Genomic DNA, 16529 nt, shown 5'->3' with positions numbered 1-16529 from the left:
GGTTCAGCAAGATTCTGTAATGTGGAAGCAGGACTACACGTGTAGAGGTAGCTGGATTCTCTTTTTGTCTACTTTTAGGAGCAGAACCAGAGGTCACAAATGCTGGAAAAATTAAAAAAGGAGCTGGGGAGGATAACGCGGCGGCATGAAGAGGAGCTGGAAATCCAGCGGCAGGAACAGGAGCGGCGTCTAGAAGAACGGCAGCGCAGTTACCAGGAGCAGGTAATGCCAGTGCCGCATTTGATTTACAGCTCATGTTCATACAGGGTATAGGCATACACCACACAGACGTTCATTTTTTATATATGTTAACCCTTTATTATAGGAGAACAAGTTACAGGATTTAGAACAAAACCTAGAAATCCGAAGAAAACAGCTAATAATGAAGACGAGTCAGCTGGACAGCCAGGTAACCAGAGACCACAGACCAGACTGCAATACTGTTAATTCGGCTCTTTCTACAGTTTTTAGTCCCCTATGCATGTAATTTGCTAATTTTCAAGATCTCTGCATGCTGCATTTGAATAGAGACACTCTTATTTACATTCCTGATGTGCTCTCTTTGTTTTTTGTGACAACTGACCATACAGAGATTGTATCCAATGTATAACCATGATACATATCAAGAGTATGCAGATATATATCCGTTAATTCCGGTCACATAGCTGTATAAGGACTTATTTTTTGCGGGACAAGTTGTACTTTCTAATGCCACCTATAATTAGGGCATAAAATGTAGTGGCAAGCGGTAAAACAATTCCAAATGGGGTGGAATTGGAAAAAAGCGCAATTCCTCCACCGTTTTACGGGTTTTGTTCCCACGGCATTTTGTTTGCGTCAAAACTGACCCATGCCCTTCATTTTCTGGGCGAGTACGATTACAACGATACCCCATATGTATAGGTTTTTATGTCTACATAAATTTTACATCACCATATTCTGACCCCCATAACTTGTTTATACTTATGTCTACTGAGCTGTTTAGGGGCTCATTTTTTGCGTAACAATCTGTAGTTTTTATTGATACCATTTTGGAATGTGCGTGACTTCTTGATCACATTTTATTACATTTTTTGGGGTAAGAGAAGCAGTGAAAAAATGGCTAATTGGCCATTTTGACCCTTTTTTGCGTTACGCCATTCACTGTATTGGAATTTTTAAAAATATTTTAATAGTATGGGCTTTTTCGGTGGCGGATAACCATGATGTTTATATTTATTGGTATTTAGGTATTTATTTTTAAATTATACGGAAATGGGGGTGATTTAAACTTTTTTATATTTATTTTATTTTTTATATATTTTCTTTTAACATTTTTAAATTTTTTGTGATGATTTTGAAGCTTATAAATGAGCCTATAAATAATGTTTTTTTCATTTTAGATTTTGTTCTATCAAGGTTTTTTAAAATGAGATTTACACTAGAAATTGCTCATTTCTCATCCTGGCCTGGCATCTGGTGGCCAAATAGGAATTGCACCATGAACACTTAAAGGGGTTCTGCACTTTGTTCAAACTGATCATCTATCCTCTGGATAGATCATCAGCTTCTGATGGGCGGGGGTCCGACACCTGGGACCCCTGCCGATCAGCTGTTAACGGTGGGGATGCTTGTATCCAATGGTAAGCGATAAGCTTCCTAGCAGCATAAAGTAGTCTCCCACAGCCACTTTCTCGTGTTCCGTCAAATGCAGGTCTTCCACCAAACCTAGTATACATATCTTAGGGTCTTTCAGCAGGGTCACTCCATAACAGTCAGAGGTTATCTTTAACACTGATTCCCAGTAAGAGATAAGCATGCGACACTGCCAGAGCCTGTGTATCATCCCTGCCCCTTCCTCCCCACACCTAGGGCAGCAGTCGTCTGACCAAACACCTACAGTATCTTTTGTAAAAATACTGGTGTCTTGTACACTCGGTGTATGATATACAACTGTGACAGCTTACTGAAAGCTTTGAGGACACTATTCTCCAATACGTGACCCAGTCTGGTTATTCCACTTTTCTCCCATGTCTTAAAACCCTCCAATACTTTAAGCTTATCATTCCTCCATAAAGGAGAAAAAACAGCATATCTCGAAGCTGTCTTATTTTCCCCTATACCTTACCCAGCATCTCGACAAGGGCAGGACTTCGACCTCCAGTAACTCCAGCCAGGCCACCAGATCTTTACATCCCAAAAAATGGCATGGAATCTGAGTGGAAACATCCCTTCTGCTGGGGCTGTTCCAATATTGCATATGTTGACATTGTGCTGCCAAATAATAAATCCAGGGGTTGGGGAGCGCTATACCCCCCTCCGTCTTGTTATATTACAAAGTCTCCAGTTTAATTCTGGCCTGCCCCTTTTTCCACACTAAGTCTCTAAAGATGGCATTCATCTCCTGAAACCTATCCAAGGGAATCCATATGGGGGCATTATGGAGCACATAAAGTAGCTGAGGCCTCAAAATCATCTTCACCAGATTCGCCCTGCCTATGACCAAAAGAAAAAGTTTACACCAATCAGATACCGTCTCCTTTAAAATTTGCCAATAGGTGGAGAAGGTAAAATTTTTGGGTAATCTTATACCAATAGGGTGACCTTTATCCTGAGGTACTTGAATTGGGGCTTGCAGGGAATGGACACCGTTAATGGTGAGGCCAGACAAGTTACCAAATTCCCTTATTATATCCATTGCCGCAGTCAAGGAAGTTGCCGTATCCCCCCAAAAATATAATCTGCATACAGTACTGTCTTACTCTGCAGCCCCCCATATATAAACCCCTGTACACTCTGGGAGCATCTGATATACGCAGCTAAATACTCTATGGCTATGGCAAATAACAGAGGAGACAGGGGGCATCCATCTGCTCTCTTTTAACCCCTTCAGGACCGGGCGATTTTCCATTTTTGCATTTTTGTTGTTTACTCCCTGTCTGGGAAGAGCCATAACTTTTTTATTTTAACTTTCGCTTGTTTTTTTTGCGGGACAAGTTCTATTTTCTGATGGCGCCATTAAATATCGCATATGATGTAGTGGGAAGCTGGAAGAAAAATCCAAATGGGATGGAATTGGAAAAAAACGCAATTCCGCCACAGTTTTATGGGTTTTTCATTTTTACGGCATTTGAAGAGAAAGAGAACCATCTTGCTAGCGCTACCCTCTGGATGTGGCTCCCTATGAGTCAAAGTCTGACTTTTTTTTATCAAATCTTTTTTTATTAACAAAATATTCATAATAGTGTACAATAATCCTGTTATTATTTCTAAATACTGAGAACTAAATCTACTTGGTACAGTCTTTTGTGTATTGTCATGTTTTATATATAATATATATTATGTAAGCGTGCAGAAAGTGACGCACAGGAATGGTGCAAACAGTGGAGGAGGTGCTCTCAGTAAAAAAGGAATCACCCTTCCTTTTAAAAGTGAATAGTAAATGAATAAAATACTGGGCACTCTCCAAAATATATGTACCTCACAGTTTATTGAAAATTTAAAATTAAAAATTAAAAGCTAACAATACATAGTACATAACCTTAGAATAATTGATAAAACATACAGATAAAAATATAAATAAATTAATAAAAATGTCAAGAGCCCTGGATATTAATATGATCCAATCTATGGGGATGATGATACTGGAGAAAATTGTCTATTCCACTTTGGTGGTTATGTTCTGTGCAGTCTATGCAGGAAAATGAAATCCACAATGTTATTATCCTCGAGTAGGAAACAGAGGAGCAGCTGGTAAACTAGCAGTGAGTGGTACGTGCGGCGTCCCGCTATTACTCACTATTAGGTGCTATACAAGATTCTGCTGCTGTGCCAAAGCCTTTTAAGATCGGTATTTCCTTCGGTCCTTTCCCCACACTGTCCTTTAACACGCCACTCTATAGATGTAGGTTCCGGCGCTTGTTACAATCATCGGCTCCTTTTTCAGCGCTGGACGAGTGTCATACGTCCCTCTGGTGAATCAGTGTCAGATGCGCCTTGGATCTCCGATTGTGACAGGGTTAACTTGGGGTGTCCGTGGTCTTTAGGTTGGCAAATTCAATGTCCATAGGGGGGTTTTCTTTACACCAAACGCGTTTCGGGGTCCTTTATCACCCCTTCCTCAGTGGTAGTGAGGCCCCCTTCTGACTTTCTTTTTATAATGATTGGTGATTCAATTATTGACATCTCCTGTGTGGATTGGGCTTACTTGGCAAAACTTGGTGTGGATTTCAGAACGCCCATTTTTCCATGTTTTCTCTCTTTATTTACCCCATTAACCTATTTTGTGTGTGAAGTGGATCTTATCCATTAGTTTACTGCACAGAGATCATATTTATTATCAAACGACATCATACTGCATTTCGATTCAATAGAAATGTTTTGTGACAGTTCGTTTTGATACATATGGTGACAAGTGTATCTTTTTTCATGTTGCATCTGTACTTTACAACCAGCCGCTAGCTGTTTCCTGCGGTAATCAAGCGGTTTTGTTTTGGTTCGTTATTAGTGCAACAGATACATCTCCCCATATAAATTGGCCTGCCCTAAACGTTTGGTCAGTTTGTATTCTTTTGTTAAATTACATACATATATAGTGAATGAACCGCATAAGTTTGAGCACTATAAATAGGCATATAACATATAAAATTATAAATTATACTACCAGTGTGCATATAAAAAGTCATTAAATAAATGTTGTTACCATTCTGATATAAGGGTACATAATAGACTTAAGATTTTTATTTCAATAAAAATATATATATAAATACATAAAAAGTAAAATAAACATATAAAAATTTCCCAATCTTGCTATATTCAAAAGGTATTGGGGAAGGTGCAGATCTGCAGGTCCTATATGAATTGACCGGGTAAAGGACTGATGGACCGGTGGAAGTCCGCCGCGAAGGACCGGACCCCCCCAGAAATAAACTCACTGAGAAGGATTCCCTCCCTCGCGGCGGGCCCCCACCCATCTCATAGGAATCCGAAGAGTTCGAACTCCGCATTCAGTCCTCCCGGTACGAGTGTATTAAATTCATATATTCTCTGCGTCTCTAATCTGGACATCTTGCTGATGTGGTCTCCCCCCCTCCATTCTTTGTTTACCTTATCTATTGCGGCAAATTTGAGACCTGATGGATCCTGATTGTGTAACAACTTAAAGTGTTTGGACAAGACATGTGTTTCCAAACCTTTTTTGATGTTAGCTATATGCTCGGAAATACGCTTTTTTAGAGTTCTCTTCGTCCTCCCTATATACTGTTTCCCACATGGGCACTCTATTGCATATATCACGTTTTCGGAACTGCAAGATAGGAATTCTTTTATCGTATGTTTATGTTGATTCACTGATGATGTTACTTCTCCTGTCACCAAGTTTTGCCAAGTAAGCCCAATCCACACAGGAGATGTCAATAATTGAATCACCAATCATTATAAAAAGAAAGTCAGAAGGGGGCCTCACTACCACTGAGGAAGGGGTGATAAAGGACCCCGAAACGCGTTTGGTGTAAAGAAAACCCCCCTATGGACATTGAATTTGCCAACCTAAAGACCACGGACACCCCAAGTTAACCCTGTCACAATCGGAGATCCAAGGCGCATCTGACACTGATTCACCAGAGGGACGTATGACACTCGTCCAGCGCTGAAAAAGGAGCCGATGATTGTAACAAGCGCCGGAACCTACATCTATAGAGTGGCGTGTTAAAGGACAGTGTGGGGAAAGGACCGAAGGAAATACCGATCTTAAAAGGCTTTGGCACAGCAGCAGAATCTTGTATAGCACCTAATAGTGAGTAATAGCGGGACGCCGCACGTACCACTCACTGCTAGTTTACCAGCTGCTCCTCTGTTTCCTACTCGAGGATAATAACATTGTGGATTTCATTTTCCTGCATAGACTGCACAGAACATAACCACCAAAGTGGAATAGACAATTTTCTCCAGTATCATCATCCCCATAGATTGGATCATATTAATATCCAGGGCTCTTGACATTTTTATTAATTTATTTATATTTTTATCTGTATGTTTTATCAATTATTCTAAGGTTATGTACTATGTATTGTTAGCTTTTAATTTTTAATTTTCAATAAACTGTGAGGTACATATATTTTGGAGAGTGCCCAGTATTTTATTCATTTAATATATATTATGTAATGTATAATATACATAAAGTAATCCCCATAACGAACTTTCCCTCCCGCCCTCCCTCAGAAAAAAAACGCACTCACTCCGGCAACAGTGCTCCACCCTTTAAGTCCTAAAATCTAATGTGGCTATTGGACAACCATTTACTCCATAGTTTACCAAACTTTTGCGGACACCCTATTTTCAGGAATATAGCTTTTTCACAGCATATTGTTGACTTTGACCGTAAATTTCTCCAACGTTGGGGGCTAGACTGTATCCAATGTAATGCAATCAGTTTTCTGGCCACATACAACAATCTACCCACCGCTATCTTGCTATAATCATCCGTTCCTACTTCAGAGACATATCCCAAAATGCATATTTTGGGGTCTCTCCCTACCCTAACTGTCATATTCTGGTATATGAACTGTAATATACCTGTCCAGTACCTATCTAAACTTTTACAGTTCCATAACATATGAACCAGATGCGCTGGTTCCATAATACAAATCGGGCAACATGCGTCCGTTCTGACCCTAATGCGTTTTAAGAATATTGGTGTTTTATATACTCTGTGGATGATGAAAAGTTGGGATAGTTTCCCCTGCTCACTCAATGAAGTCAATGGAGCTGCCTCTAAAATATGTTCCCATTGACCTTGTGATATCTCCCCCAGGTCTTTCTCCCACTTTTTTATTCGAGTCAACGGATGAGAAATTAAGAATTTACCCAGTAACGTTGGATAAAGAATAGATATCAAGCCTCTCTTTACACTTCCTGTAAGGATTAGTTTTTGGGCGATATCTATTTTAATGATGGCACTACCTTTTTTCCTCATAGTATCTTAAGCATGGCGTAGCTGTAGATATTGGTAAAAACTCGTTCAAGGAATCTGGGATTTTTCCTGTATATCGGTAAATGATTTAAACTTACCGCCTTCTACTAAATCGCCAATCCTATGAATCCCTTTATTTTCCTATCCCTGAAAGCCTGACATTGAAATAAACTCTGGAAGAAGGGAGTTGTTCTAGATCGGAGCTAGTTCACTTACTCCCGTGACGCCCTCATGAGGCCTATCAAAGGGATATTATCTTCCAGAGTACCTCTCCCCACCCCTTCCAGTATCCACATTAAGTCCTTCTTTCCCATTCTTTGCTGTAGGATCTGACTAGTCCTATCCGCCAGTGAAAAGGCTTTCCAACCCTTTAGATGCTGACATTGTGCTGCTAGGTAATAGATCCAGGGATTTGGTACTGCCAAACCCCGGAGTATTGTAATGTTTCCAGTTTAATCCTCGGGCTAAGTTCTCTCAATATAGAGTTCATTTTATGAAACCTGTCCAAAGGTAACCATATCGGGGCGTTTATGAAGCACATACAAAAGCTGCGCCATAAAGGGGTTGTCCAGGTTCAGAGCTGACCTGGACAGCCCTCCATTTACACCCAGGCAGCCCCCCTCAGATGAGCATCGGAGCAGTTCATGCTCCGATGCTCTCCTTTGCCCTGCGCTAAATCGCGCAGGGCAAAGGCATTTTTCTGAGTTCCGGTGACGTACCGGGCTCTCTATGGGGCTGACAGGAACCCCGGTGACGTCACCGGCACTGATGGGCGGGATTTGGCTCTGCCCTAGCCAGTAAAACAGCTAGGGAAGAGCTAAAGCCCGCCCCTCAGAGCCGGTGACGTCACCGAACACACTGCTGGGCGGAAGTTACCGCCCGGCAGTGTGTTATTGAAAACACAAGAGCCCGTGCCCTGCGCGATCTAGCGCAGGACACTGGAGCGCATCGGAGCATGAGATGCTCCGATGCTAGGCTCAGGGGGGCTGCCGGGGTGAAAATAAGGGTATGTCCGGGTTCAGCTCTGAACCCGGACAACCCCTTTAAGGAGGTTCGCTCTACCCACAATGGAGAGAAACAATTTACTCCATGCTTTAGTCTTCTTTCTAAATTTCGCAAGCAAGGGGGATAGGTTTAACACTTCAAAGGCTTTAGTCCTGGGTGAAATCTGTATTCCTAGATATTTACTATTGTATTATGAGCGTTGGCTGCCTCAGATATTGCCCAGCCATCAATAGGCATTAGCGCTGATTTATATTAAGGTCCGCCAGACTGCCAAACTTGTCCAACAGAGACATAGCTGCCGATAGGGAAGATGTCGTATCTCCCAGAAACAGAAGAGTGTCATCAACGTATAGCGCAATTTTATTATTTATCTGCCCGTATTGGAACCCCTTGATGTCTGGGGACCTGCGCGCTATCGCAAAGAGGAGGGGGGATAGTCAACAACCCTGTCTGGTAGCACTAGCCCGCTGGATTTAGGTAGACACACTCCCGTTAGCCCTAATACGTGCTTTTCAGATGAGAATATACGACGTGCGCCCATTTAATGAACCGTTGTCCAAAGCCCATACAACTCAACGTACCCCAGAGGTATCCCCATTCCACACTGTCGAATGTCCACCTTTTGAAACAGCATACTGCTCTTACGAGTAAGATATGAATTAGTAACTTTTCTTGAATTGCACTTGCTGTGCACTACTCGCGCTCCTGCTACAGAGGAACCGACTGTCCGACATATCTATATTCGTAAAGTCCCATCAGTGGAAGCAGCAACAGATGAAATGTCCCTCTTCGTTTGCATTTCTAAAAAAACATGGAAACAAGGAAAGAGACAACACATAATACATTAAGAGAGTAAGTTCCCAGAGATCTTCTTCTCAGGCATCCTTATCTCACACTCTCAATTGATTTTCATGGCAGTCCAACCAATGTGCCGCCTCTTCTGGGTCCTCAAAGAACTTGGTAGATCCCAGCGCCACTACTGTTTGACCGGGAATAACATGGAGTCTGGAATTTGTAGGTTCCGAAGTCTCCTCTTGACGTCCGGGAACCTTGCACGCTTTTTCTGGACCTCTGTGGAATAGTACGGGAAGATGGAAATCTTTGCTCCATTAATGACCAGTTCCACGTTGTCCCGTGACTGCCGCAGAATGTTATCCCTGTCTTTTATTGTGTAGTATTTTGGCCAGGATAGGTCTCGGTGGTCTCCCAGGAGGCATTGGTCTTGTGGGTACCCGATGTGCCCTTTCTACAGCATATAATGAGGACAGTCCTGAAATAGCTGATGCAGCCATTTTTCAATATACTCCGTGGCATTTGTCCCCTCAGTTTTTTCCGGGACCCCCACTTTTCTGATGTTGTTGCGGCGTAATCCATTTTCCAGATTGTATGTCTTGGCGAATCATCTTCCATCTCTGACACTCTCTTTTTTTCAAGCTCTGAGGTTCTTTCATTGATTTTCTGCTTGTCATGCCTAATCAGGGATATATCTTCTCTTAGGCTGCCCATCTGGAGGTTGAGGGCTTTTAGGGTATTATTGCAGCTAGCGACTGCTTTCATAATATCTTTAAGGGTAGGCTCCTTTTTATGAGGGGTTTCTTTGCTTTGAACTTTTGTTTGGGGCAGAGGGACCTGGTGGCCATGATTTTTCTCCCCCTTTTCGTCTGTGTAGTGATGCTCCTGATCTGAGGAGGCATTGTCTCCTGTCCCAGCTGCTTGTGACCAGTCCTTGGCCCCTTCTATCACCCTGGCATATTTACTGAGGTGTGCTTCCATGCTCCGACTCACCGCCTCATGTTGTCCTTCCCCCTCCTCCATTCAAGAGCCATCTTGACTGCCCTCCGTTCTGTCTGGGCGCGCACCGCTTTTCCCCCGCTTCGGCATGACTGTCACCACCACTCTTTGTTCCACATGGATCTGCAAACTCCTGGGACTTCTCTGGTATGGTTCGCTGCCACCAGCCATCTGTGAAACTCAGGATGCGACAGGATTCGGGCAGGAGCGGTCTGCAGCGTGTCCTACTCCATGTTGTGGCAGGCCACGCCCCAAAAAGTCTGACTTTTTAACAAGCCTTGGAATTTGACGAGGAAAAATAGCCAAGCCAAATATCCACCCGTAGACAGCTGTTTCAGGCCACCACCCTCTCTCTGCTGCCTCCAAAGCATTGCACCCAGCCAGAATCCTACTGTGTAGGGATGAGGGTCAAGCACCCCAAAACAGGGGTTGGCTATTTTCACTTGTCATGTTCCGAGGCTTGTTAAAAAGTCACTTTGACTCATAGGGAACCACTTCCAGAAGGTGGTGCTAGCGAGATGGTTCTCGTTCCCTGTGAGATTTCTCCTTGGATATTTTTATCCCATGGAACATTACCAATAAGTCTCCATACACAGCTACTCTCTAGTTTTGAGCGAAGCGAGCTTCAGATGTTACTTCCGAAGTCGCTTTGTTCATAACTTTGGAATCCGTCTCCGTACAGTATTAGAATGTATGGGTTCCGATAAGCCAAAGTTAGTTATTTGTGAAGTCGTGCGTGACTTTAACCTTGGTAGTTGGTCCGCAATTGCTGACAAGAATAGGACATGTTCTATTTATATGCGGAACAGAAGTGCGGATCTGCAAGTGCGGATGTGGAAAATCACTTTAAAACTTGTAACCGAACTCTGCTTCGGTTCCGACTAGGACGCGTGACTTCGCAAATAACTAACTTTGGCTCATCGGGGCCCATACATTCTAATACTGTACGGAGAAGGATGTCCCAAAGGGGTACTGCGTAAGTGAAAGGACAGCAATGAGAGCTTCCATCTGTATTGATGGAAGTGCTCATAGCAGCTCAGTGGGCCCCCCCCCCCCAGGAGAACTTTCCCGGGTTATGACGCCGGCCCTGGCAAACACCCTGCCCTGACTGTAACCAAGCACATTTGTGTTTACTAAATGCAAGCAGAGATCTTGAAAATAATGAGTTGATCTGTCAGGTATATTACAGCCTGAGGTCATTCCGTACATACAGCCTCCAACGTGTGAACATGTACAGGACATTTGGCAGTAGCTATAGCTGGGTGTTAGCGAGCTCTTCCAGTAAGAATGTCGGTGCACACTGACTGATGTTTGATTGCTTGGTGATACATTGGATTTCTTGTATTTTAGGAAGATGCTTTGGCACAGAAGAGAGAGCAACTGGAAGTTCGAGAAAAGGAGCTGGAGAGAAAAGCAGAGGTGAATGTACATAAAGAATGTGATATATGGGCTTATGTATGAAATACTGTATGTGCAAAGCATTTTTCTAGGGTTTCATAAGTATATGATGTCTTACAGGCATTCGGGGCTGTGAAACCGTCCTCCCTGTATGTGCCACAACATGTGAGCGTGCCACTTAGGTTTCCCGACCTGCTATACTGTGCATTACATTGCCTAGTACAGATGGGGTCCCAGCAGTCATCTCCCTTCTGATCAGGCTTTAAAGGCTATATTTTTTATTATTGCATTTTACTCATTTTGGGCAAATTTTTTATTTATTTTTTTCAATTGGTCTTTATTGAAAATGTTCAGGCGTTTCTGAGATACAAGAGTTGGAAATCAGTTTGCAAGCTGTCAGTCTGTTTTCTTTGAATCCCATCAGCTGACTTCTCATGTAGAGGTCTGCTCTCTGACCTCGTAAACACTCATTATAGCTCAATTCTTATCAAATTGATAAGAATATAGGCTTAAATAAGTGTTTATGAGGTAAGAAATAAAAGACACACGAACCGTCAGCTGACGGGATTCAAAGAAACCGTCACATCTTGCAAAAGACTGTTTTTTTTGTTTTGTTTTATTCTTAACTGATTTTGCATCTCAGAAACAGCTGAGCATTTTAAGACAAATTGAGAAGTGACTTTTTATTTATTTATCCTAAAGTGAGTAAAATGCAATTATAAAAATTCCCCCAGAGGCGTACATAGCCTTTAATTATTATTTTTATTATTATCATTATTATTAGTAGTAGTAGTATTAATTTAATTATTCTAGGGGGAAATCAATGTTATCTCTCCAGTAGACACCCACATTATAAATAACTGTAATGACAGCACTGCCTTCCTATTGTGTGTCTCCTGTATTTCGAGACATTTAGGGTCCATTCACATGTCCGTATTTGTTTAGCAGATCCGCAAAACACGGACACTGGCAATGGGTGTTGCAGGATCGCACATCGCCGGCACTCTCATAGAAAATGCCTTTTCTTGTCCGCAGTTACGGACAAGAATAGGACATGTTCTATTTATATGCGGAACAGAAGTGCGGATCTGCAAGTGCGGATGTGGACAGCACATTCCGGGCCCCATTGAAAATAATTGGGTCTGCACCTGTTCCGCAAAATTGTGGAACGGATGCGAACCCATTTTGCGGACGTGTAAATGGACCCTTTTAAGGGATTGTCTTTTCAGTTAACATTATGGAGCACGTTTATTAAGACCAGAGCTTCAGACGCCTTAATAAAGCCCTGCACTGGTGGTGGATCCGCTGAAGTTATGAAAAGGTGCTGGCCTGTACATAACTTTGTCGTATGCAGCGCCAGTACTAAAAGTAAGACCACTTCCGAGCTGTCATATATTTAGACCATTTTCTACGTCCTTCCCCGCCACGCCCACAATTTGGCGAGAGCGAAGTCGCAGATAGCTGAGCCTGAAATATGCCTAATGTAGGCTTATTTCAGGATAATAATTGACCCCCGTTTTCATTGTATAGATCATCAAACATGGAGCATATTTCCCATTAAAATGATGTTAAAAACTATCCAGTGTTTAGCAATGTGCACGTCCATCTACTGAGCTGAGTCCTGGTTGACAGACATGCGAATTCACCCTCTCCACAGCCAAGTCTCTGCCTAGAATATAAAAAGCTTTCTTGTCAGGAAGGGAGCAGAGCCTCTGTAGTAGTGCCACAGTATAGCTGAAAGGGCGCTTTCTGCAGGGCAGCAAAGAAGGGACTATATTGTTAACTGCCAGAGGGGGAAGGAGTCTCATTCTGTCCAGAGCCCCAAGTGGGGACACATGGAAGCAATAAATTATGAATAAAGTATTTTATATAATAAATAATGCAAATTACTTTAATACATCTATTTGTACAAAATGCTTAATGGGATAACTTTATTAAGTATTGTTCTTCACGCCCCCATAGAGCGTCAAGGCTCAAGAAACTGCAGTGAAGGAGCAAAGACAGCTTAGTGAACTAATACAACTAAAACACAGGGAACTCGAGGAGGCACAAGACCAGAAGTCCGAGTTGGAGGCCCAAATAGAACTTCTCAAGAGCCGTCATAGGCGACTCCAGAATATGGCGAAGTAAAACCTGTTTAGTCTGTTACTAATGAAGCATCATGAAGTATTTCTCCTGTGGTACCGCGGCTAACAAATGTTATCTCTGCAGCGACTTGGAGGAAGAAGTAAATAAGAAACAAGAGGACCTAAAGGGGTTAAAGAAAGAGGGAACAGTTAACCCAGCGGAGACAGAACTTTGCCTAGAAGATCTGGCAAAGTCAAGCAACCTCATCCATAGCATCACCTCTTCTGTGAGTGTATTTTCAGTCATAGTTAAAGGGGTTGTCCAGCCAAGAAGCAGGCAACACTAATGGTCCTAACCTCTGCCCAATAAACAAAAAACAGTCCCATCGTTCCCGCACCTCTGCCCCATTAACTGCCTCCTCCGGTCCAGTTACCTCAGCAGTCACATTTGCAAGGACAGCCTGTCGCTTCTAGTGATGTACCGTTCTAGCGCACACAACCTGTGAGGCTAGTGATTGGCCACGATGGTCACGAGACAAAGCCACTTCTGGTCCGACAGGGAATGTGGCATTGCCATGGTACTGCGAACAGGTAATTTTTTTTTTTTTTAATTAGGCACAGGTTAGGACCATTGAGTTTGTCGTGTCCTAGGCCAGACAACCCTTTTAATTACTACATACTTCACAATTGTTGCTCAGATCATTAGTTGTAAGGTAGTTTTTTTCTCGAGTAGAGTAGTGAAGAAGACTACTTTATTCTGCCTTTCATGTTAATGTCAATGTTTAGATCTCTCTACATACTGTACGGTCTATCGTTTCTGCTTCCTAAATAGGACTCTAACAGCGTTATGCACCACTAACAGCAATGACTGACACTTTCTCCCCTCTTCAACAGTACCGTACAGAACTTCCTAAAGCATCGTCAACCCCGGTACACATCCCTGGACTGGACTCCAGCATTGATGAGTAAGTTTTGCTGGCCATAGACTTCCAGTAGCTGTTGGCCGGCAGCCTTTCTCCTGCCCCCTCAAACACATGCACTGGGGAGAGTGGAGTAAGCCGCTGACACCTCTGGAGGTGGCTTATCTCCCCTGATAACAAATGACGGGAATGGTCAAATCCAACTGCCCAGTCCTTCTCTTCCCCCAACAACTGCTTTTGGGGATGAGTTGGAAACCCCCCTATTCATACTGTATGATATGGTTGGATAGTTTGCAGAAACCTGCAGGTTTTTCCAAAGTGCTTTTTATGATTGTACAGTAAGAGCATAAAAATGATCTAATCCCTTTATTTGTCTCCTCTCTCTATAGAAGAATCGTCTCTCATTGATCTCTCATTTTTTGTTCCTTTTTAGTATGCGTTCTTACATATCATCACAAGGATCTTCCATTCAAAGGGCCAAAGATTTTTTACGCCTTCAGACCCGTTCTATGTGCCGACGGCAGACTTTGCTGAAAGCAGCCAAACAAGAGTGGCGTCACAACATGCAGGAGTCTCAGGAAGCACAGGAGTCCCAAAAACTAGAAGGAATACGGAAGAATCTAGAGGAGGTAATGTGTACATAGCAATAGTTTATATATATATATATATATATATATATATATGTGTATATACAAAGAAAAATGGCGGCACTGGCTTCCAGGTGAGAAGGCGGGTGCACGTCCCAAAGGGAATGGACTGATTTCCCTGATGAATATTATAGGAAAAATGAGCGGCACTCCAAGAATAAAAGTAGTGAACCCTTTATTCACACCAGTGGTGCAACGTTTCGGCTCTGATCGCGAGCCTTCCTCAAGCCGCTTGAGGAAGGCTCGCGATCAGAGCCGAAACGTTGCACCACTGGTGTGAATAAAGGGTTCACTACTTTTATTCTTGGAGTGCCGCTCATTTTTCCTATAATATATATGTGTATATATATATATATATATATATATATATATAAAATGTGTCCTGCAGTATGGAGAGACTTTAAAACTAGCCATACACAATAACTAGACATGTAACTGTGTCATTGGGGGACACAGGCTTGACCATGGGTATAACTGCTGTCACTAGTAGGCGACACGAAGCACAAAGGTGTGAGCTCCTCCCTCCAGCTATACCCTTCCTACAGGGACTAAGCTAAAACAGTTAGTGCAAAAGCAGTAGGAGAAGCAAGACAAAAACAGGAAACCAAACTATGTACAAACTCAGAACCACATGAGCCATAAGAGGCCCATAAAAGAGAGAACGGGTGGGAGCTGTGTCCCCCAATGAACGGAAGAGAAACAGATTTTACGGCAAGTACAAAAATACATTTTTTTTACATCCGTATCATTGTGGGACACAGGCTTGACCATGGGACATTACTGAACAGTCCCAAGGGTGGGTATAACAATAACCCCTCCTGCCAATCGGGGAACCGCCGTCTGCGAAACTCGACACCCCAGAGAAGCGTCAGAAGACGCAAAGGTGTGTACTCTGTAAAACTTGGAAAATGTGTGCAAAGATGACCAGGTAGCCAACTTGCATACCTGAAGGGCCAAAGCCCCGTGATGCACTGCCCAAGAGGCCCCTACTGCCCAAGCAGAATGAGCAGTAACCCGAAAGGGTGGGTCCCGGTCACTGACGCGGTACGCTTCCACAATGGCCAAACAAATCCATCAGGAAATGGAAGTTTTGGACGCAGCCAGCCCTCGTCTCGGTCCCTCTGGAATGACGAACAGAAAAACCGTCCGTCTAAAAGATTACGTCTGGGACAGATAGATGAGACTGGCTCGTACCAAAACTTGAGTGTGGAGTGACTGTTTACGAGGATAAGACTGGGTAGGACAAAAGGAAGGGAGAGTGATCTTTTCATTATGATGGAATGCCAACACAGCCTTCGAAGGAAGGACTGAACAGGGTGAAGGACTACTTTGTCCTGATGGAGGATCTGGAAGGACGACCGACAGGAAAGAGCCGCTTGTTCCGACACCCTACGGATGGAAGTAATCGCAACCAAAAAGGCCATCTTGAAGGACAGGAAACGAAGGGACACCTGCTGCAAAGGCTCAAACGGTGAAGACTGGAAAGCACTGAGCACTAGATTAGGATCCCAAGAATTTAAAGGGTTATTCCCATCACGCGTTTTCATACTTACCTGCTCCCGGCGTGCTGTCCACTTACTGGTTTTGGCACGGGCGGGCTCCATCTTGATTGAAGTCTTCTCCCGACCCGGCCGCGCGCGTCGGTGCGCGCTTTCGGGACTGCGCACGGCCGGCCGGGAGAAAAGAAAAAGTCGTCTGCGCAAGCGCGGCCACGGCGATTCCGGAGAAGAGCGGTGGCCATAACCAGGGGAGA

At 43.3% G+C, this 16529-nt stretch overlaps 1 protein-coding gene across 6 annotated transcripts in view; it reads left to right on the top strand.

Annotated features, from left to right (window-relative positions):
- Positions 1 to 16529, top strand: part of CEP164 (centrosomal protein 164) — a 101288-nt gene that overhangs the window by 62621 nt on the left and 22138 nt on the right. For all 6 annotated transcript variants that reach the window (XM_044282244.1, XM_044282243.1, XM_044282242.1 and 3 more), the window contains 7 exons: positions 79 to 222; positions 326 to 409; positions 11096 to 11164; positions 13106 to 13269; positions 13355 to 13496; positions 14104 to 14174; positions 14563 to 14758. In XM_044282244.1, coding sequence (XP_044138179.1) covers positions 79 to 222; positions 326 to 409; positions 11096 to 11164; positions 13106 to 13269; positions 13355 to 13496; positions 14104 to 14174; positions 14563 to 14758 — 870 coding nt within the window. The remainder of the gene's footprint in view (positions 1 to 78; positions 223 to 325; positions 410 to 11095; positions 11165 to 13105; positions 13270 to 13354; positions 13497 to 14103; positions 14175 to 14562; positions 14759 to 16529) is intronic.

This window comes from Bufo gargarizans, chromosome 2, assembly GCF_014858855.1.
Source record: "Bufo gargarizans isolate SCDJY-AF-19 chromosome 2, ASM1485885v1, whole genome shotgun sequence".
In the NCBI taxonomy this organism is placed as follows: domain Eukaryota; kingdom Metazoa; phylum Chordata; class Amphibia; order Anura; family Bufonidae; genus Bufo; species Bufo gargarizans.
Note: the sequence above shows the minus strand (reverse complement) of the source record. Positions and strands in the feature narration are given on the sequence as shown.